Source organism: Haemaphysalis longicornis, unplaced genomic scaffold (assembly GCF_048455015.1).
Source record: "Haemaphysalis longicornis isolate Haplotype H1 unplaced genomic scaffold, Haemaphysalis longicornis Haplotype H1 scaffold_10, whole genome shotgun sequence".
Lineage (NCBI taxonomy): Eukaryota > Metazoa > Arthropoda > Arachnida > Ixodida > Ixodidae > Haemaphysalis > Haemaphysalis longicornis.
Genome location: NW_027526204.1, coordinates 69,725,774 through 69,747,904, shown reverse-complemented (window position 1 = coordinate 69,747,904; position 22,131 = coordinate 69,725,774). Strand labels below are relative to the sequence as shown.

Genomic DNA, 22,131 nt, shown 5'->3' with positions numbered 1-22,131 from the left:
CCCATGTGCCCACAACTAGCTACGATCAGTTGGTCTTGTGCCATTAACATCCAGCTATCATCAACTAGCTATGGTAATGAAGCTGTAGACATTTTTATGAGGATGTGGAATCAGCCATGAAGAGGGCAACAGCACAGTTCACGATTGTGATGGGGGACTTTAACGCAAAAGTCGGTAAGAAGCAAATCGGAGAACGGTCAGTGGAAAACTTTCAAATGGACAATCGCAAAATAAAGGAGATACACTCGTGGGATTTAGGGTAAGAAATAATCTGTGGTTGATGAACACATTCTTCTGCGAATGAAAGGATAGCAAATGGACATTGAAATGTCCAGATGGTCAACAAAAACGAAATTGGCTTCAATTTAAGTGAAAATCCAGGTATTGTGCAAGATGTAGAGGCAATAGGCAAGATTCGGAGGAGCGGTCACAGGATGGTTAGATGCAAGGGAAGCCCAAGTCTCAAAGGAGAAAAAAGGAAACTCGTGAAAAGAAATTCAGCATGGAGTCAGTCAGAGTCAGATCGAAGGACTTTAAAATAATTCTCTAAACAAATTTGTACTCTAGAAGAACGAAGAAACGAGAACGAAGCTAGTGTGGACAGGCGAAATAACCTAACAGTGGCAATCACAGAATCTAGAGGCTGTGGGAGGAGCCGCATGTAGGAAAGAAATGGGAAAACTGACTAAGAAAACAAAGGAACTACTTGCGAAATGTAAAAACATGAAAGTGTCAAGTGCTTTGAATCAAATTGAGTTGACAGAGCTTTCTAAATTGATTAACAGAAGTAAAATGACATGGCAGCGATCAAGAAAATGCTGCAAATAGGAGGAAGTTTGAAAGCAACTAAGGACGCTTGGCATTGGCAAAGACAAAATGAATGCACTCAAAGACGAGCAGGGTAACATAACGCAGAACCTGGATGAGATAATGAAGGTAGCAGAACGATTATACACGAGACGTTGCCAGTGACGTTAAAACAGGGGAAGCTACAGAAAGTACAAGCTTAACTTGCGATGTTCCACTGGTTACTAAAGAGGAAGTAGGAAAGGCTCTCAAGGACATGAAAAGAGGAAAAGCTGCAGGCGACGACTTCACAACCATGGATCTTTTGGAGGAGGAAGAAAATAGGACTGGACAAGCTTGCGCTGTTATAAGAACGGTGGTGGTGGTAAAACTATATTTTGAAAAAGGGTCCTGAAGAACACCCGACGGGTGTCAAGGTGTACAGGGCATCTCGCACGTCGGGACGGGGAGCCCGAGACTCTGCCGCTATGTGGGCCTTCTCGACAGCCCAGAGTTAATCTTGAAGTTCACTTCTCCTGAGAGCACTGGCCCACTTGACCTTATTCTCCAGAGAAGGCTTGCGTAGAACAATAAAACAGCATGTAACCCAAGTTCACACGCCAATCACACTTTGAACATGGAGAAGTTGTGTTGTAGTCCAGGTCGATGTGATTGATTGATTGATTGTAGGGTTTAACGCGCCGACGCAACGCAGGCGATGAGGCGCGCCGTAGTGGAGGGCTCCGGATTATTTTCGACCACCTGGGGATCTTTAACGTGCGCCGAAATCTCGTACACACGGGCGTTTTTGCTTTTCGCCTCCATCAGAAAAGCGGCCGCCGCGGCCGGGAATCGAACCCGCGACCTCGTGCTCAGCAGCGCAACGCCTTAGCCACTGAGCCACCGCGGCGGGTCCAGGTCGATGTGGCTCATCCTCCATGGATTGGTGAATGAGTCCGTTTGTAGCATGCAGAGAGTGGCTGACTGCGCCCTGTTGAGTCCTTTGTTTGGGAGTGCAAACTCACGTGGATTTAAGTAGAAGGGCTTGGTGAACTTGGTGGAGGTCTGAAGTTGATTCTTAAAGCCTTGTGGGGGGACCAGGGTGGGTTGGAGGAAGTGTGCAGCTGATGAGTCTTTGTGGCATCTCGTGTGCAAATTCATTGAAGTTCCGCTGTCCTCCCCCGAGGTCGTCCATGTGGGCTGGAAACCAGATATGGAATGAGTACTAATGTATCTACTAATAACTTGGCGACTTTAGCATCAACCACTCACCTGGCAACAGCTCGATTGGCAGCCCTAGAGTCGCTAAAATTACCTTATGTTGGGGAACAATCAGAGCAAGTGCAATGGCCATTTGCTCAGCAACCTCCAGATTCTTGGTAAACAAGGAAAGCGTGTTGCACATCAATTCTTAAGCGTCAGTGACCGCTATCGAGAAGGCCCGTCTTCCATTTATCTGAGCAGCTTCTACAAAAGCCGACTTCATAGGGCTCTCAAGAGCCGTAGCTAGAAGTGCCTTGGCTCGAGACACTCTTTCCCTTGATTAAAGACAGGGTAGACATTTCTGGTAAAAAGACGGACCTCAGTGGAGTCTCTAATTTCTCTGCTAAGGTGCCCGACACTGTCCTTACTCTGTTCGGTAAAGATGCCCAGAGTGATTAAAATGTGTCTGCCTACTCTAGTGCCCAACTGTCGAACTACCTGTGCAGTGTGCTGGGCTTCTACGATTTCAGGTAACGTATTGTGAACCCCTAGTTTCAGTAGGAGGTCTGTGTATGCACTGATAGGAAGTCCCAAAGCTATCTTAAAAACCCATCGAATCAAAACCCAACGAATCAGAATGCTAAAGAACTCGTGCCCATAGCCTGGAAAAATGCCAACATTATTCTGATTCACACAAAAGATACCAAGGACCTTAAGAATGAAAGGCTTATCAGCCTATTCTCAGTTGTTTACAAGCTGTTTACCAAAGTTGCATTTTACCACATTGGAGACAGCCTGGATTCCGAACAACCCAGAGAGCATGCTGGTCTAGGACGGGGTACTCAACCATGGATCACATTCATGTTGTCAATTAAGTGATCACAAAATTGATCACACAAAACCCCTTTACATGGCATTTATAGACTATGAGAAAGCATTTGACTCAGTACAAAACACAGCCGTGCTAAGAGCACTAATGATCAGGGAATAGAAGAGACCTACATGAGACTTCTAGACGACATAAATATAGAGGGGATGTACGGGCAGGATAACACTTCACAAAACCATAAATTCCCCATCAAAAGGGAGTAGGATTGGGAGACACTACAGTCGATCACAGATACATCGAACACGGATATACCGAAATATTGTCGATATCGAACAGTCTGAACATCCCCTTGGAAATTCCATGCAAAAGTATAGCTCTGTTGTACGCGTGTATCAAACTCCCGATCAGGGGAATTACCGATATATCAAACAAGTGCGCTTTTCATGATGAGGGATGCCATCAAGATGATGTCTTCTCGAGGGCCTGCCATGTCGGCGAAAGGGTGGTGTCGCCTTTTCACTTCGAAGGCCTTCAACACCTGGTCGCACACTAGCATTGGGGGCAGCCGCATGGCAGCAAGAACGCGGAAAGTGATAAAGTGATTGGGTGTGAAAGGCAATAGCGAAGGAAATGAAGCCGACCGGAAGAGCTCTGTTTCTGGCATCTTTTCTGCATGCTTGAACGGTTATCAGTGGTGCCTCGCGCAGGGGGACTTGTGTGGTGTAGTGCGTGTTTGTTTTGTCCGCAGCACGCATTTCTGAGCCATGGCCATGGAAAAAACAGAAGTATTTGCATTTACCGTATTTATTCGAATCTAGACCGGCCCCGATTCTAAGCCAAAAGTCTAAAGCCACGAAAAAAAAAAACTTACCTCGAATGTAGGCCGAACAAAAAGGCGAGGTCAGCTTTCACAGAAAGAAAACACGTGTATTGAACATGAAGATGCGGTGCTCGAACTCAATCAGTTGCTCTTCAAAATCACCGGGCAACTTCTGGGCGAGTGAGGTTCGACGACGAAGGCTAAAGCCGAAGCACTTCATGAATTTCTGTAGCCAGCCCCGACTGGCTTTGAAGTGTGCCCGCGATAAGCCTCGTTCCCTTGAAAGCTCCCTTGCTTTTGCCTGGAGCACTTCCGTCGTTACTGGAAGGGCAGCTGCTCGCTGCGTCCGAACAAAGTCAGCCAATGCTATCTCCATTTCGTTGTGACGGCCTTCTCGTGGTCCGGTGAATGCCATCCTCGTTGCGGCGCGCGCAAATATCCTCTCCCGTTGCCTCCTCCAACGACGAACATTTTTTTAACCCGCACTGAAGTCCCTCCTGGCTTGAACGTTCGACGACAACTCCGCGGCTAAAACAACTTTTCTTTTAAAAGCGGCACTATAATGGCACTGCTTGTTTGGTGCCATTGTGCTGTCAAAACCAAATGCCACACCGCACGCAGGCCACTATCTGCACAGTTCAAAATGGCAGCATCGTCCCCAGCCTTGGAGGCCCCCAGCTGTGGCCCCTTAAGTGGCTACTGGCTCGTCTAGTAATGGCTACAGTACTTTCTTTTCTGGGTGGTGCTAGCTGCGTGCCACTTCCCTCAATTTCACTTGGAAATTGGCGCGTGTTTCAAAATCCTCGAATCCAAGCCGACCCAGGAGTTTGATATATCAGTATTTCAAAAGAACTATTGGCTTAGATTTGAATAAATACGGTAGCAATGACAGTGTATGCTATTCGGTGGTTACAGGCTGGTGAAACGATGTCAGCTGCATTTCTGGCAGCATTTTTGAGTGCGGTGATGCTCATTAAACCTGACGTAAAGGCGAAGGCAGCGTGGCCGCAGTCCAGCTGCTCCTGCGCGTTTCGTGTGCAAAGCAGATTGGCTGCGCGGATCCTAACAAGAGGTGTTCTGACACCGAAAATGACAGCGCTGAGTGCCTTGACAGTTAATTTAGAGAACTGTCAGCATTCCCGTGCGCCACTCCGAATGACACAATGGCACACGAGTTTGTAAGTGTTGACGACGATGTGTGGGCTGTCGCAGACATCACCGATGCTAAATAAACTCACCCTACTAGTGCCTCTTACAACGTTCTTAACCGTCTACTGCAGCCAAGCTTGCGTCATTGTTCAGATTTTCCACTGTTCTGGTACAGTGTACAATGCCGAATTTTCTAATTTGGACAGCGTTAGTAAGGTTGAAGACAGTCTGGTGAGCTTTATGACGCAGAAGAAGAAGCAAGCAAATCTTACAAATCTCACTAAGCAAATCTCACTTTTTCATGTTAAATAAAGTGCGGCGGTCGTTGCTCTGTGGTTGGAAATTTCCATGCTGTGAGGAACAAATCGGTAAGCTACTGCTTGTCGCGACTTTGAAAAGCTCTCACTGATGTGCGGAATTCTGAGACAAGCTTGTGATAGGCATAGTGTACATTTCAAATTATTGATATATCAAACTATTTCGCAATCCCCTTGGAGTTTGATAAATCCGTGTTTTACTGTATCTAGCCAAACTGTTGACAGCATGTCCAGAGGGGGTGTTCAGAAAGCTCGAGTGGGAAAACAAAAATCAAGGATGAATGTAGAATACTTGAGTCATTTGAGCTTTACAGTTGAGAGTTTTGCTGAGTGAGGCTGCAGAACACCTGCAAAAAATGCTTGAGGAACTAATATAAAAAAGCATGACCATGGGACAAAAAATAAGCATGAATTAATCTAAAGTAATGAGGAATAAGCATGCTGTAAGCACCCTGTTCAGCTTAGGAGATGAAGTACTAGAAGTACAAGAATGTAACTGCTTTGGACAGATGGTTAGTGCTGACCCCAACGACAAGAGAGAAGTCTGGCATTAAATAGGTACCCCAACGACAAGAGAGAAGTCCTGCGTTAAATAGGTATAGGCAAGGCACCACTGGCCAAGCACTCCTGAATAGTAATAGTAAGCTACCTCTCTAACTCGAATAAAAAATATACAAATGTACCTATACATACTGCCCGTTATGACATATGGAGCGGAAATTTGGCACCTTCCTAAACGGCTGAATTGAAAATTTGGATTGGCTCAACAGGCCATGCAACGAATAATGATAGGAATAACACTCAAGTACAGGAAACAAGCTTCATGGATATAGGAACAAACTCGAGTATACGATGTAGTTCTAGTAAAGAAAAAGTATAATTGACTTGGGCTGGCCATGTAGTGAGCTGAACCGACGACCAGCAGACAATCACGGAGGAGTTTAGAAAAAGGAGAAGGCCAGTAACATAATGGAGGGATGAAATATCGAAGTTTGGGGGCCTGCAGTGGACTCGAGCGATGCAGGAAAGTAGCTATTGGAAATCAGTGAGAGAGGCCTTTGCCCTGCAATGGGCCCGAGTATGCTGTTGATGATGAAGGAGGTCAGGTTGGGTGGTCAGGGCATCTAAAGGTGCAAGGGATAGATGATGACCAGGAAGTTCAGGCTTTCTTTTAACAATGGAGTAAAGCTCCTTCAAATATGAACCACGAGTCCACCTATCACTGACACCTTTTCCAACTCTGGTGTGGGTTTTCAACCAATGGTCCACATACTGGAGAAAGCACGGGGACAATCTTTGTAGTGTAGGTTGCTAAAGTGCATTAGCTTCGTATAAGCTTTGTGACAATGAAACTACAAGTGCTGTCTTGGCAACATTGTGCGTGTTTATGGACTCGCACAAAATGAAAGGTCCCAGTGAAAGCGTTAGCCAAAATACTCCTCAGCAAGTGTGAGCTGCTCTTAAGTTATGTAACTCTGGATGAGTTTGGGACTCGCATGAAACAAAGAGTTCAGGGGTCAGCATTGGCCAATATTGGTGTGTGTGTATGTGCTATTACCTTTATTAGGTTTAACAATGGGCTGTCAAGCATTGAGCTTGAGACATACCAACCAACATCGAGCTCATTCATCAAGCTGGCAGTTCCAGCTAACACTGTTCGACTTCGGAGCTTAATGTTACGTGTAACCTAATGCCACTCTCTCTGCAGTGCGCAGATGAAACAAGAAATACTTTTTTTTTCCTTGGGAAGTTTCAAAAATGTACAATGCATTTTTATATCTCGCTTTCAATTCCAGCCGAAATTGTTTATGTGTCATTTAAAATAATTGGATTTGAATTGAAGTTTGAGCATCTTCACAGTTTTGACTTTGCGGTTGCGGCCCCATTGCCCTACTCCGAGTTTTTACCATGTGCATTGGTCCATATTGGCTGCAGTCTCAGTTGCTGAGGAGTGTTGGGTAGGTGGTAAGTGCGCAGAGTTAACTGTATCTCAAGCAATTTGTTTAGTTTCGGCATCTAATGCCAACCGTAACCATAGGATGCAATTTAGCTAGAAAGCAGATCTTAAAAGGACACCTTTAGGGGCCTCAGGTTATATATGGTGCTATAGAAAAGCAGACCCAGGCCCGTGTAACTTTTCCTTCCTTCTCAGCAATTACTTCCACACCTCTATTCATTCTGAATGCTTGAAAGAAAAGCTCTAAAGGAGCTATATTATAAGCTTTGCTTTGCTCCAGCACCTATGCTTTGCTTTGCCCCTATGCTTTGCTCCAGCTCCGAAGCAGCTTCCTTTTTATCTGCTACTTGTAGATGCTCTTATAAGTAGCTTCTAATGCGTGCAAAGATAACCTTCCAAAACACATGTCCATAATCTTTGTGGCAGTCAAACAAGAAATGCACGTCTAGCTGCACCTTGATGTAACGAACTTCAATATCATTAAATCCTCACCATAATGAGATTCTAAGGTGAGAGTAACCCAGCACCCACGGAAAAATATGTATACAGTTTAACATCGATATACAATCCTTGACATAATAAATTTCGCAATGGTACAAACTTTTTACATTTTAGTTTCTTGTTTCTATTACCTGCACGTGTCTTTTTCCCCAATTAAATGAAGTTTTAAACTGCTGTTTCGGTACAACAAAGTTTTCTGTGAGCCCAAAATGAAATTTCGGTAGCTTTTACTATTTCAAAGTAAAAACACTATCAACAATCGTGATGTGAGTTAAGGACAGCACTGAAAAAAAGTTTCTATCTGTGGTGCCCGAGACGTACCGACGAAATATAAGACGTTATGTTTTTACGTACATGGCGACAGTTCATGTCTGGAGCATCCATTTTCTTGTTCTTCATTAGGGCATATCAAGACAGTCATTTCTTGAAATTTATTATGGTGTAAGTACTTTTGTGCGTGAATAAGTGGTTCCTAATGCGTAAGGGCAGTGCTTTCACTGGAAACTCAAAGCCAAGATGCTTAAAGAAGCATCAGACGGCAAGAAAAACGGAGAAAGTGGCTGACAGGCATGATATCACTGAGCACGTCATCAACTGTTTTGAAGGCGAGGGACAGCATAATCTGCCGTCAACAATATTGACCAGACTGCGCCAAGGAAATGGGCAAAAACGGGTACACACGCCAACATGGAAAAATCCATATCCCTTTTTATGTGGTCTTTGGAAATGCATGCCACATACACGCCCCTGAGGGGCACCATACTCCAACAAAATGCCTTGGACTTCACATGTATTCTAGTGTGCCACCACTTCAAAGTCAGCAGTGGGTTGTTGCAACACATTGAAGAGTGCCACAGTATGATTGGCAAAGAAGTCAGTAGGGAGTGTACACAGGCAAATGCAGTTGCAGCCACAGACTTGCTTCGTGACCACGCATTTTCGTTCGGTATGCCTTGCAAGCATGTACAACACCAGCGATATGGCCTTGTTTATCGTCTTTTGCCTAAGAGGACCGTGGCCCTGAAAAACAAATGCTGCCACGTTGTTGTGTGCTAGCATGGATGGCAGTGATAAACAGATGTTGCTAGAGATAGGAATGAGTGGAAGCCTTCGTTGCTTCAGAGCTGAGACCATGCCTGTAAACTAAGTGAATAATTCGAAGGCCTAGATGATACGAGCCATATTCAGTGGCTGGCTGAACGAGCTGGATGTAGAAATAGGGAGCAGAACGGGAAAATATTCCTGTTATTACACAACTCCTCGGCTCACCATACTGACTTGCAGCTATCGTGCATCCGGCTGGAATGTTTTCTTGCTGGATCAAAGCATCATCAGCAGTGTTAAAAGTGCACCCAGGAAGCACCTTATCCAGAGGATTTCGCTGAACTTGCAGTGTAAATGAGATAGAAAGATTGATGATTTTATGACGATGAAAATGTTGGCGGCATCTTCACAGCCAATGTTATAAACAAGGATAAGGCCGTTAACTGCTTCAGAAAGGCTGGCATTGTAGCTGCGGGCAACTCTTGGGATGTGCATGTAATGATGAAGTGGGCAACGGACATGCAGAGTCGGATGTTGCAAAGGCATGGCAGCAGCTGTGTGCAGGATGTTAGCCCTGAAGATTTTATCTCTAGAGAAGTCGCTGTTGCAACTGAGGAGCTCGACGATGGTCGCATAATTGAGAGTCCAAAAAGACCCATAGCTGAGGATGATGCCAACACTGACCAAAACACCAGGAAGGAACACTGTTAAAAAATCTTTCTCTCAAGGATGTGTAAGTGTTGTGTGTATTCCGAACGGATTGAAAAGTGATTCGAAACTAATTGTCCCTTAAGTTGGCGCAAATTTGAATTTTTCAGTTCCTAAGGCGATGTCTTAATGGTCAATCACTGCTCCCATCAAGGTTTTTCTGCTCCAAAATTGAGATTTTGCAGCTCCAAAACTGCTCCCAAATCTGTTTCTGCTGCCTTACCCCTGATCATTGACAGACTCGCTGCTGCTACTGATCGCGGAATCGCTACTACTCTCCCTACTACTAAAACACTGTTTCATTCATTCTACCAAATGGCAAATGGCACCACTTCCTAAGAATCACCATCTAGCTAAAAAAACGAACTATACGCAAACAAAAACCTGTTCCTTTTTGAAACAGCAGGTGGCATTTCAAGTTAACCAGCGCCTGGAGTCAATGTTTGAAACTTTTTTCAGTTCGAGATGTGGGCAGTGATCGAGCTGGGGCCTCAGAAAAGTTCCCGTCATCGGAAGAAGGTGCTGACAATGCAATGGGAGGTGGTCCTCACACCTGCTCCTGCCGCCCACATTCTGGCAACAAAGGGTGGGTGCCGTACTTGCAATGTTGTTGCTTGTAGGACATATACACTGTGCAGAGATCAGTCTTAAAATTGGAATTAGTTTTGCTGAGTACCAAAAGGTTGCATGCAGAAAATATACTTGAGAATGCTCCTCTACAAGTTTAAACAGCCTGCATAACATCGGATCCAATAAATAAACCTCAGAAATGTCCATTTTTTGATAGGTTATCGACCTAGTCATGCCAATCTTATGAAGGCATTTAGTCCATGCTGTGAAAATCGCAGAGAAAAACATATTCAATGTAATTTCCTAAAATAAAATATTCAATGTAGTTCTCCACGGTTTGCACACCCAGTATGAAGACATTTTACACCAAGACTGACACGAAAGAGACGGTCACAAAAAGATCGCTACGAATAAAGCCTTTAAAAAGGTAGGCCTACTTAAATGCTGAATGTCACTCGCAGACACTGAAATGAGAATGCATGCCTTTACTTCCCTAATAAGGACATCTTTAGAGTATGCATCAATCACATGGCTTCCAAATAACTGTCTCTGACTAAATCCCTGGAATTAGTTCACCATAATGCTGCAAGGTTTATTTGATCTTCTTACTCAATATTCAACAGGGCTTCTCTTTTAAAATGCACACTTAGTCTGTTAAACTTTGAAACTAGACGCAAGTTTTTACATTTTGTTTTTTTCTCACATATTTTGGTTAATCTTCATTATCAGCTGTGCGCATTGTTCTTATCACACTTCCACACGTGTTGATGACATGCGCAAGGCATTGCCCGCCTTTGCAAAGACAGTCAAGTGTCAAATGTCCCTCCTTTTATTTACAGTGAAAGAATGGAATGTGGCACTGGGATGCATTTTTGCAATATGGGATGCTGCTTAATTTCAGAAAGCCCTTGCCTATCTCAAATCTAGAACTGTGCAGTGATGTGAATGTAAGCGGCGTGACCCGATTTAGAGCTCGCGATGTTATATTTTTAAGACCACCGAGATGCGCCTCTCTTTCTGCACATGCCTTTTCTCCCTTCTATTGTATGTGTTTTAAATGTGTAAATTCTCTCTTATGCAATTCCCCTTGGGGCCCTTAGGGCATGTAAATAAGCAAATAAATAAAACATTTTATCCTCGCATACAGTTAAGCAGCATCGTAGTGAAATGGAAGCTAAGGGGCCGATTTAGGGTAGTTCACATTTACAAAAATCGAAAATTGCTTACCCCATAACAAGGAAGGTGAACACACTGTGGTGACTTGAAAGCTGAAGTCCATTCCACACTGCCCAAGGAAGGAGAGAAGCTGTCGAGTATCAAGAAAATCTTCTTTAGTAAATGTGTGGATCTTCTGATGACACAGTTGTCTTCGACTTTGTGTATGAGTTGCCATTTTATCTCTTCATGGTGCCCTTTATGAGATTTTCTACAACAGCACCCGCATTTGTGGCAAGGGATGGCCAGATGACTGCCCCTGCCAGTTTTGGGGGACTGATTTTCATATCATTTCGGCAGTGCCCTGTCTAACCAAAAATGACTTTCTAGATGTCAGCTAAATATTGCATATGACACCACAGTGACGTGGTACAAAATGTAGTGTGTTTTTGCGTGAGTGGCAGCTGCCTGCTCTCTTGAGTTCATGTGTCAGCTCAGGCCGATCCCAGTGTCACGGTGCTGTATCTACTAGCTGAGAGAAATTGGAAGCGGGACGGCCGTTGGTGGAATTAAAAAAGCACATTTATTCTACCCACTCAGAAAACCCTAACGCAAAGCGCACTAGAGATAAACAGCACAAAACCTGTCCAAATACCTCCCTTTAGTGAATATAACAAAAGACAATCCAAAGCAAATCAAAAGTCACTGCAATAAAGTTCCTGCACAATCAATCTAAATTCAATACTAAATAATCGTAACGTCCTAGGTATTGTCTCTACACCATATTATGCAAGACAGCCCTAAACCCTATGTCCTACTGCTTTGCGTTCCTATTAGACTGGCCTTCCCCAGCCATCGGTACTGACGTGGCGTGCTCGTTGTGTGGCCGCGACGTGGTGGCAGCTGTAGTAGTCTTGTGGTCATGCCGGCATCGCTGTGCGTGGTTGCTGTGTGGGGGACGTTGGCAGGGCGCGTGCCGAAGTGGTCCTTCGTGGCTACACCTGTGGTAGCCTCTGCAGCCGGAGGTACCCAGGAGGATGCCAGAACATGCCCTTGTGCAGCCGTCCAATCAATGGTCAGCAGGGAGTGAATGCTGGCCCCGGGTGCTCGATGTCGCCACTGGGGGTGCCACCAATACATAGGTTGGTGGAGCAACTGGGATTCCACAGCTGGTGTGAGCTCGGCCTGCTCCTGCCCGGGCTTGGTAGGCATAATTGCTGGCCTTGCTGTGTCCCCTTGGCTTTTTTATCGAAGATGGTGTGATCCTTCCGCCTCCTTGTTCCTTGCCTCTCCCTCTCGTCCTTGTACTCTTCCCTTATTTACCATCTGAGCTCCGTCGCAGTGCTCTCCAATCGGCTCTCTCTCTCGCCTTTGCCATACGTTTTATATATTTGGTCATTGCACCGTTGGGCTCCATCGCGGCGCTTGTGGATTGGCGCCCCATTTCACTACCATATGTGGTCATGAAGCACTGAGGCTTCGTCGTGGCTCTCGTGGATTGGTCTGTTTCAGATGCACAATTCAAATTTCCAGCCTGCGTTCTCTTTTCAGGGGGTTTTGGTGCATCCACTCTTAGGGGATTGCCCTGGACATGTGTAGGTTCAAAAAGTCACCACATGAATGCCAGCACGTTATGCCACATTTTTAGCATGTGGGAAACCTAGACATTTATATTTACCTGGCGCTAATCAACGTGCAGGCTATGGGGCGAAGGCATTGTGCAGAGGTTTCTCCAGACCCCGGAAAAAGAAGAACGTCAGAGACCGGTTGGCGGAACAAGATAAGATGCCAATATTGGGTCACTCTGGTGAGGAAAAGGCAGAGTAACATAACTCTTGACTATTTACGCCTAGTCCTGAACGCAGAGGAATTTCTTTATCAGCCTGTCTGTTGGTATGGTATGGGGGTCAAATCAATAAAGGTGGTGGTTGTCCATGGCATCAACCACCCGCCAGAATCGAACCTGCTGAGTCACAGGTGACTGGGAATATTCCATCTATCGTTCACGCAGCATGAACAAAATTGAATGCCCTCCCTGTGAGGTGAGCACTTTCGATTGGGCTTCCTGCAGTTGGAGCTCTAACTCCTATAGTCGATGACAGGGTAAGAGTGCAGCTCTGCCCACAAGCGTTGTGTGGCCGCTACCTGACTCTCCGCGGTTAGAAAAAATAGTTCGTTATATTGCAGCTGTTTATACCCATGATTACTAATATGAGCGGCTTACAGTATAACCATCTGATTATGAAGTAGTTTCTATATTTTTTGTTCCGAAGAATGAATGATTCTCACAGGAAAAAGAAAAAGTCGTCCTCATTGAAAACTGGCTCAGGAGAAAAAAGAATTACTCACTGAAACAAAGATTATTCTTAGTAGAAACTATTCCCGGTGTATTTTATACCTAAATCAAGGCTATCTGTGATTCTTTTACTGTTAGACAACAGAAATAAACATAAACAAAGCGCACACAATTTTTGGGTTTGAATAGTTCGAATTTCGACCGCTGCACGTCGCTTAGCCGTCGTCTGCTTGGAGAAACATAATCAACACAATGGTCGTCGTTACATTTGGTCGGGCTCGTCGCAGTGCGACTATTTCTTCGCTTTGGGTGTGCACTCATTGTCAAGAAATGTAGTCGGTACATATCTTCCACAGCCGTAATCACCGTTAAATCAAGCGTCGTAAACGCAGGGTGGAAGAAAGGGGTGGTTCGTCGCCGCAATGGCTGGATGCAGTGCACGAACTGTGTAAGCCCAGGGTGAAAAGGAAACCAGAGGCGAAAATTTATCGGTGTCTTTCGGAAATCAGCCGCGATATCAACGGGCCAACGGGCTATGCGACCGTTTCGAACGTAGTGACGCCCTGCAAACACCTACTGCGGTGACGCACGCAACGGTGGAGGTTGCGATGCCGCATAAGGTGTCCTGCCTTGCAAAATCAGCTGTAGGTGCAAAGAAACAAGCGTTATTTTATTCCGCTTAAACGAGACGACAACACCGTATGGCGCGAGAATAGAACTGCGGGATGTGAAACGTTACAAGTCTGATCATTTCTACTTCTCGAGACATGCGAGTGGCAAGACGCTCTACGTCAGTTCGTTTGATTGGCAGTATACGGTGTCATGCTTTCAATCCAGGCGATGATTTCCGAGGCGTTTTCCGGCGATATAATTAAACAGCCGCCGCTGTTTCTTTAGTGTCATATCACCACCCCGCAGTTTACAGTGGAATGAAGGCAGAGAACCCTGACTGGCGGTGAAAAAGCAGTAGCAGCCGCCTCAAAAATTACTGCTGCGAGCTTTTATCGAAAAAATGAATAGTGACCTACAAATGCATCCTTCCGAAGTTCTACTTTCCAAGTTGTGCAACATTAAACTTTCATTGGCTTTACACTGATATGCAGCAGCCTACTGTGAAGATATTTTAATTGCTGATGAGGTTTTTAAATAGAATACACAAAGAAAATATTCTGTTCAACATGTAGTTCCTTCACAGCCTTGTCAAGCTTTTGTGGAAGCATTTTAATTTCTGATAACCTTCCCGAAGTCAATAATCTTCCCCTATGTACACCAAACAGTGACGTCGAACACCGACTGTCCCATACGAAACTTGAACGAAGGGCTATACAAGTGCATTAATTTCTTACTGCTCCTATTTAGACAACTACCCTCAACAGGCCCAATAATATGAGCATGAACACGAGATCTAAGTGACTTATTTAAAAATGTGCCGACATCTCCATGCAAGCATTTCCATTTTGTCCACTTTTGGAACCAATCAGAGCACTGAACTGGAACACGGAGAAGAAACATTTAATTCTCACTGCCTCTTGTGAAGGTGTCATGGGCTGCTTTACAAGCATTTTCTATTCTTCCCACACTTTCCAGCCAGCAGCAGCAAAGTGGTACCCTGAAAGCCTGACGTTGAATCCATTTTGATTTGCTGCACCTGTGTTTTCAATGCCTAATGGAGCTTTAAAGCCAAAAGCAACAGTGTGTACGTGAAAAGCAGTGACTTCACAGCCTGAAGGTGTGGCATGAATTCATTCTAATGTACTAGATAAGCATCTTCAACTCTCACCACAACTTCATGGCCAGAAACTACAATGTGTGCGCGAGAGAAGCAGTGACTGCATAGCCTGAAAGTGTGGCATGAATTTATTCTAACGTACTATGTAAATGTCTTCAACTCTCACCACAACTTCATGGCTAGAAGTTACAATCTGCGCATAAAAAGCAGCGACATCACAGCTTGAAGGCCTGGAATAAACACACTTCAACTTATTTTATTAGAGCTTTCACTTCTTATCATAGCTTTCTAGTCAGAAGCAACAGTTCAACCTTGCAAAGGAGTTACATATCATCTTGAAGAAGTGACGTAAAACCATTGCGACCTGCTGAGCAAGTTTTTCCAAGTTTTACTGCGTCTGAAACAGCCGGAAGCAACAGTGTGCTCAAAAAGCAGTGACATGACGCTCTGGAGGCCTGAAGTTAAACCATTTTGATATGCCGCATCGCTGTTTTCTATTATTCTTGCAGCTGTATAACCAGAAGCAACAGTGCATGCTTGAAAAGTATGAACATAGCATTCTGAAGGGGTGACATACCCCACTTCTACCTAATACACAAATGTTAGCAATTATTACTGCAGCTCTTCAACCTGAACCACCTTCAGTCACTGTTTGAAGGCTCTCCAACTCTTGTCACAGTTCCTGAACAATAAACACATCTAAAAGTGGGAAGCGGTGTTGAATCTAAATTAAAGTACGCTCCATGAGAAGACGCTCAAACATGTCCTCCACTCTGTATAATAACAGTCTATCATGACAGACACTGGAAATCTGAATGTCTGCCAATACACTATGTAACCCATTAGTTGAAACTTAAACTGAACAAGCACCAGAATGCAATCATTAAACTACATACAGCCATCACTATGAAACACAGCTGCCCATCACACAAACTTTGCATAAAGATAAAGGGAAGACAAACTGTTGGTTCATTCCTATGAAACGCATTCAGCTATTCCAAAACCACTCGCGACACTTCTGAGAAATTCCATACTGCACACAGAATACGCAGCCTCAGTCCACGCATTGTCCATTGTCAATTTCTCTGATGCCACTTTGTGCAGTGATGGGAACATATGCACCATACGCACCAGGCATAAGAAAAAGCTGCATGCATGTGTATTTTTGGAAATGTATAAAAAATACGTGGTCATGTCGCGGGGCCACACACTTCCGGCTTTCTTCAACGGCGTGGTTCAAAATCAAGCAATCATACAGTTTCGATGTTGATTTACCGCTCTTATACATTTTAAAAATGCTACTGATGATTATGACCAACCAGTGACAGTCAAGAAACGAAACGCCGCCACATTTGATTACCTCAACAATACTCGCACTTGTTTATACTTTTGTATGTGCGATAATGGGCCCATTGGCATAAACAGAACGCCATAGGCACCAACCTCTCGCAGGAAGGCAGGTTCATACCGATTTTCTTAAAGCTACTCAGTCTCGGATAATTGTGCACGAACGTTTAATTCTTCGCGAGTCTCTGGAATGATGCTTTAATCATACCTGTTTACGCCAGGGAAAAAAAACGCCACACCGCTGCTCTGTTCGTACCCCGGCAAGCTAAAGCAATGCGCGAATCAGTAAGGAAAGATACCTTACATTGTAAGATTTGGCAATCATCTTAATAACGTGTAAGGCTGTACGAGCGGCCGTATCTGGCCAAAAAACACGCCACACACGTTTGGACAATCCGCGTCGGGCCAGACGGACACCCCGTAGGCCTGCGCTCAACATCGGGCGCAGCCTACGCTCACAGCAACAAACGAAAACGCTTGCAACTTGTCACCGCTACTGCCGTAGGCGAAAGCAAACCGTATTATTTCTTCACAGAGGTTGCGTTACACCGACACAATTTCCACAATCACACCAGCAACAGATGCAGCTTCGACGCTTCGCCGTTCTCAGATCGAGTTCGGTGACGACATTCCGCGTAGAAACAGCGCACCACTGCCATCACGATTTCCTCACGTACGCACAAACCACGACGCGGTAAGACACACACGGGACAGGTGATGATAAGCGGCTTCTTGATGCACTACAGCACATTCGTAACACAAATCGCATACAGAGCTTTTGGTTCTCGGCTACCTCGTTGTCGCTCGACGGCGCAGCAGCGGTCGGCAAGCGAGCGCGGCCATATTGGAAGTAGTTCTTCCAAACGTATGTCGCAGGCGCCGAATAAACGGCGAGATGCCATTGGTTGCGGATGAACACAAAATCCCTTTGATCTTGAAAAGCCGCTGCAGAGTTAAGCTGTCACCAACTATAGTGGATACGGCATGCACACACAGCAGTAAAGCTGATTTGAGACTGTCCAAAGACAAAGGTAATAATAGCCGAGTTTCCCTTGGTAGCTCGAGGGGCTCACTGGCTTTTATTGCCACTTGCAACCTCATGCACCAGTCATTAGCTTGGATAGTGTACAGTCCGTAGTCACATCGAATAGGCTGGGAATGGAAGTCAAAGCTGAGATTACTTGCACCCGAGACGGCATGGTGGTTGGAGACCCATGGCTGCATTAGCCAGGCCCACTAGAAAGGAAATAACTACTCAGCTTTCTACCACATGGGAACAAGGCCAACTGTGACACACCCTTTCAGCTGCTGATACCCACCCTATGGCTCCAGTATTACCAGTGGGACACCACATGGAGGCGGATTTTGGTAGGAAGGGGTTCTATTACCACTTATTATCCCCCCTCCCAGAGCAGATAATTGATGCTTCTGTGACCATGTACAAAGGGTACAGCAGTTGTTTTCAGCAGCCTTTTTTGCTGAGTCTTTGGCGTTGCCTTTGTGCAATTACGAGTTATACTTCCACAAAGTCATTTACGAAGGCCTCAGAAGAGCCTGCTAACCAAAGGTTTGATTTGTGCCCAAAACTGAACTGGGTTTCAAGGCACTATTCAATATTGCAATTTGTGAGTCTGTGAATGGAACTGCGTAGTTCAACAGGATTCACAGTAACATAAAAGTGAAGCACTCAAGCTATGTCAAACTGGAGAGCTAAGTTGGCTAAAAACATCACTTTGGAAGCCAAAGCCCCTAAGCCTGCAAGCCTTCCTTACTACCAAGACATGCAAGGAGGACTTGAAATCTCGCATCGTGTATAAATTTTCTTGGCAGTTTCCTCCGCACCAGTTTCTGCAGATCTTACTTTCAGTGCTTCAGTTGGCAACCCTTTTCTTATTAGAAGCCTTAGTGACGTGTCCGACTGCCTTTAATGCCACCACTTTTTCAAGTGTGCTTTTTTTCTTGAGACACCAAAGGACCTCATTTATTTTCTACCACGTGCCGAGCTTGGGAGGTAGTTGCTCAGCTCACAGACCACTACAGAGCCTTAAACTTCCACAATGCCTTCGGAATGACTGTTGACACTGTTTGCTTGGAGCCTTCTTTGGCCATGGATGGTTTTTCTTGAGACACCAAAAACCTAATTGATTCCGTGCCACATGCTGAGCTTGGGAGGTGATCACTGAGTGGATAAACCACTACAAGGCTTTAAACTTCCACGATGCCTGTTGAATGAATTGGCACTTTTTTTGCCTGGGGCCTACATTAATCGTGACTTCGACATACCCACGTACACTGAAAATTTATTTATTTAAATGGGCCCAACAGGGCATATTTACATGAGGTGGTGACACACAGTATTAATAACAAAGATCATTTAACAAATCTAGCATGCCAAGTGTAACAAAATAATCACTCGGTCATCAAAACTATTTTGGAAAGACTGCAACAAAATTCGCTGAGCAAACACACTGAAAATTATTTGTTTTCGCAGATAATTTTACGTACATATGATTTTCATAACTAAACGGTCAGTCACCCTGATCCATCTTTGCATCGTCAGGGAAATGTTTGTGTGGAACTTGAACTACAATTGTTTCTTCACAAGAGTTCAATTTGAGCCGAAATATTTTGGCCACAGCTGCATTTCACACAAAATTTTTGCTGAACTATATTTTGTCAATTAGAGATGATGATGTCATATTTCTCCTTTTTGCATTTCGATGCAACTAATGAATAGGCCATCGCAGTTTTGCATTCTGAGCCACCCTTATAACAAGCTTGTAGCTTATGAATCGAGAAAGTATTTTTAAAAAGCATGGCTTTACTGTCAACACACAAACAGATCGATGTGATTTGGCAACCTGCATTTTATGGTACAAGTTCTAGAACTGATAAGATTCTGCTTACATCTGCTTTTTATCCGGGGCCCACAAAAGATGTGCAGGTGCTATCATTAGGCTTACAGTAATTTAAGATGGCGAGAAGTATTTACCGTGTTTTGTGCTTGAGTACAATATGCTGTTCCGTCAAACCTCTAAAAATATATATCTGTATGCCTCTTGTTTATTCAGTGAAATTTGAACAAGGAACTTGCAACGGGTTCTGTACACACTGCTGAGTTTTTCAGGTTGTCAGTCAATTGTAACATGGGGTAGGAAATTCGCCGTAAATTTTCCAACACATCGGAGCTTTGCCACTGTGTGCCATGGAAGTGTTTCTATGAACACTGCATTTTTTGAACAGAAAACTTAATTAAGACATTCAGTTGGCATCGAGCATGTTTCTTCCAGTAATGTTATGCTATTTTTTTGTGCCTCATTTTGCCTACTTAGGAGTTTTGCCAGTTACCAAAACAAGATCCAGTTGGGAGGGAAGCTGAGTTCCTGCCTGTCGTGTGAACAATGCAACCATCGAACTAAGGCGCCCTACATCTGCACTGTTTGCTCAAAAGCCTTCCGTCGAAGATATATCCTGAACAACCATGTGAGATTGCACTCCGGCGAGAGTCTGCACTTGTGTAGCACCTGTAATAAGAGCTTCACGAACAGATATAGCCTGGCTAGGCATGAAAGAATGCACTCAGGTGAGGGGCTTCACGTGTGTAGCACCTGTCAGAAGAGCTTTACTGAAAAATATAACCTGCTTGATCATGAAAGGCGACACTCTGGTGAGAGGCCCTTTGTTTGTAGCACTTGTCAAAAGGCATTTGCTTCGAAAAGCAACCTAATTCACCATGAAAGAGTGCACTCTAGTGAGAGGCCCTTTGTGTGTAGCTTCTGTCCGAATAGCTTCGCTAAAAAATCCAACCTAAATATTCATGAAAGATTGCACTCTGGCCTGATGCCTTATCAGTGTAGAATCTGTCAAAAGAGCTTTACTCAAAAAGGTAACCTGCTCACTCATGAAAGACGGCACTCTCGTGAGAGGCCGTTTGTCTGCAGCAGCTGTCCAAAGGGGTTTGTTAGAAGAGGCGACCTCGTTTCTCATGAAAGACAGCACTCCAGTGAGAGGCCGTTTGTGTGTAGCACCTGTCAAAAGAGCTTTGCCACAAGGGCTTCTCTGGTTGCTCATGAAAAGGTGCACTCGGGCGAGAAACCCTACATGTGCAGCTTCTGTCAAAAAACCTTCGCTCAAAGATACCGCTTAAGCAGGCATGAAAGATTACACTCTAACGAGAGGACTTTGGGGTGTAGCACGTGTCACCAAAGCTTTGCTGACAAACGGTCACTTGTCAGGCACGAGAAAATGCATACCACTAAAAAGCCTGTTTCGTAGCGGGTCAATTAAGTTGCCTCAAAATGAAAGAAACCTAATTGGTGTGTTGTAACAATTGTGCAGCTATGAAAATGCTGAAATTTCTTTTAGTGGCACAGATATTACATTGTGACAGATTGTCCACTAGTAGGTGCTAGTAGGCTGTATGCATTACTAAAGCTTTGGCCATGCATGAGGTGGAACTGTGGCATGGACTCGCGTGTCCCCAGTGTTTCTTGGAAGGGCTTTCAGGAACTGAACAGTTCTATTATAAGTGAATGGAGTGCATTATAACCGCTGTATTGCTTAAATTAGTTATGCTACAAAAATTTGGTTGAGCAAGATGGTTCACAAGCTCGAAAAAAGCTAGTTATACAGGTGCTGTAAAGTATAATCTTTTTAATTGATCCTTGACTTGAAGTGTGGGCACTGGGGAAGAGCTGCCTGTAGCACCTGGAAAAAAAGGTTTGTCAAGTTGTAAAGGGAACCCTGATTATATATGAGAAATCGTATAGTGGTGAAAACTGATGTGTACAACCGGAAAGCAATTCCCAAAAGACCCTGTTCCACAATGCAATAACAATCATTTTGTGTTTTGTCGTTGATATGCACTTTGTAAAGGTGATCAGTAAACCTTGTGGAAATTGCAATTTTAGCCTTCAAAGCAAATATTTTCTGTAAAATTTTTGATGTACATAATTTCAAATTTTGGGAAAAGACTGACTAGCAGCAGATATCAACAGTGCATGACCGAAATGGGCACTAACTTCTATTGCACCAAAACAAGCTCATGAACTTCACTTCGAAGCAAGTATCAAGATTGTGAATCGATTTGCATTTGATGCACTGAGTGGTATTTTTTAGTACTTCCAGCGAATTAGGCTCTGCTGCATTGGATTATTAATGTCCCCATCAAGAGCCACTAACCCGGATATGGCAGCAAGACAGAAGGCAATCAAACATTGCCTGCAGGGTTGTGATGCCCTTGAATGCACCAGCCACAAGCCGTTAATTTTCTAAATGTCCTGATAATGTAGCTTGCAACAAAATGGCTCTTTTACTTGTGTGAAAAAAAATTGCCTGTGCACTACTCTGACCCTACTATGCTCAATCCTTTCTTGCTTCTCGCTTGTGCCCCACTTACCAAAGCCTGGAAATCCGTATTAGCGTGTATGGTATTCACTTGCATGCAAGATGGGAAAGTGTTTATATATCTCTGTGCAATCAATGTGCTCTGTATAGACCCTGAGCAGTGTGACTACTGCGCTATCTGGCAGTGCCTCTATGGCTTCCACTGGAAATCTAGTGCACAATGGGGGGTCTCATGAGGTGTATTTTTCTCGCCTGCTTTCACACGTCTCTGCATTACGTGAATGGTTATGGCCTCTGATGTATTGTAAAAAAGTGTTCTGTCATTGAATGCAGTCTTGTGGGATGCTGTAAGAGGAATAAAAACTTCCTGATGA

General features: G+C 44.4%; 1 protein-coding gene across 7 annotated transcripts in view; it reads left to right on the top strand.

Annotated features, from left to right (window-relative positions):
* LOC144158708 (uncharacterized) overlaps positions 1-22,131 on the top strand; it is a 31,479-nt gene extending 9,348 nt beyond the window's left edge. For all 7 annotated transcript variants that reach the window (XM_077689774.1, XM_077689775.1, XM_077689771.1 and 4 more), the window contains 2 exons: positions 9,774-9,900; positions 19,744-22,131. In XM_077689774.1, the coding sequence (XP_077545900.1) occupies positions 9,774-9,900; positions 19,744-20,686 (1,070 nt within the window). In that variant the 3' untranslated portion in view covers positions 20,687-22,131. The remainder of the gene's footprint in view (positions 1-9,773; positions 9,901-19,743) is intronic.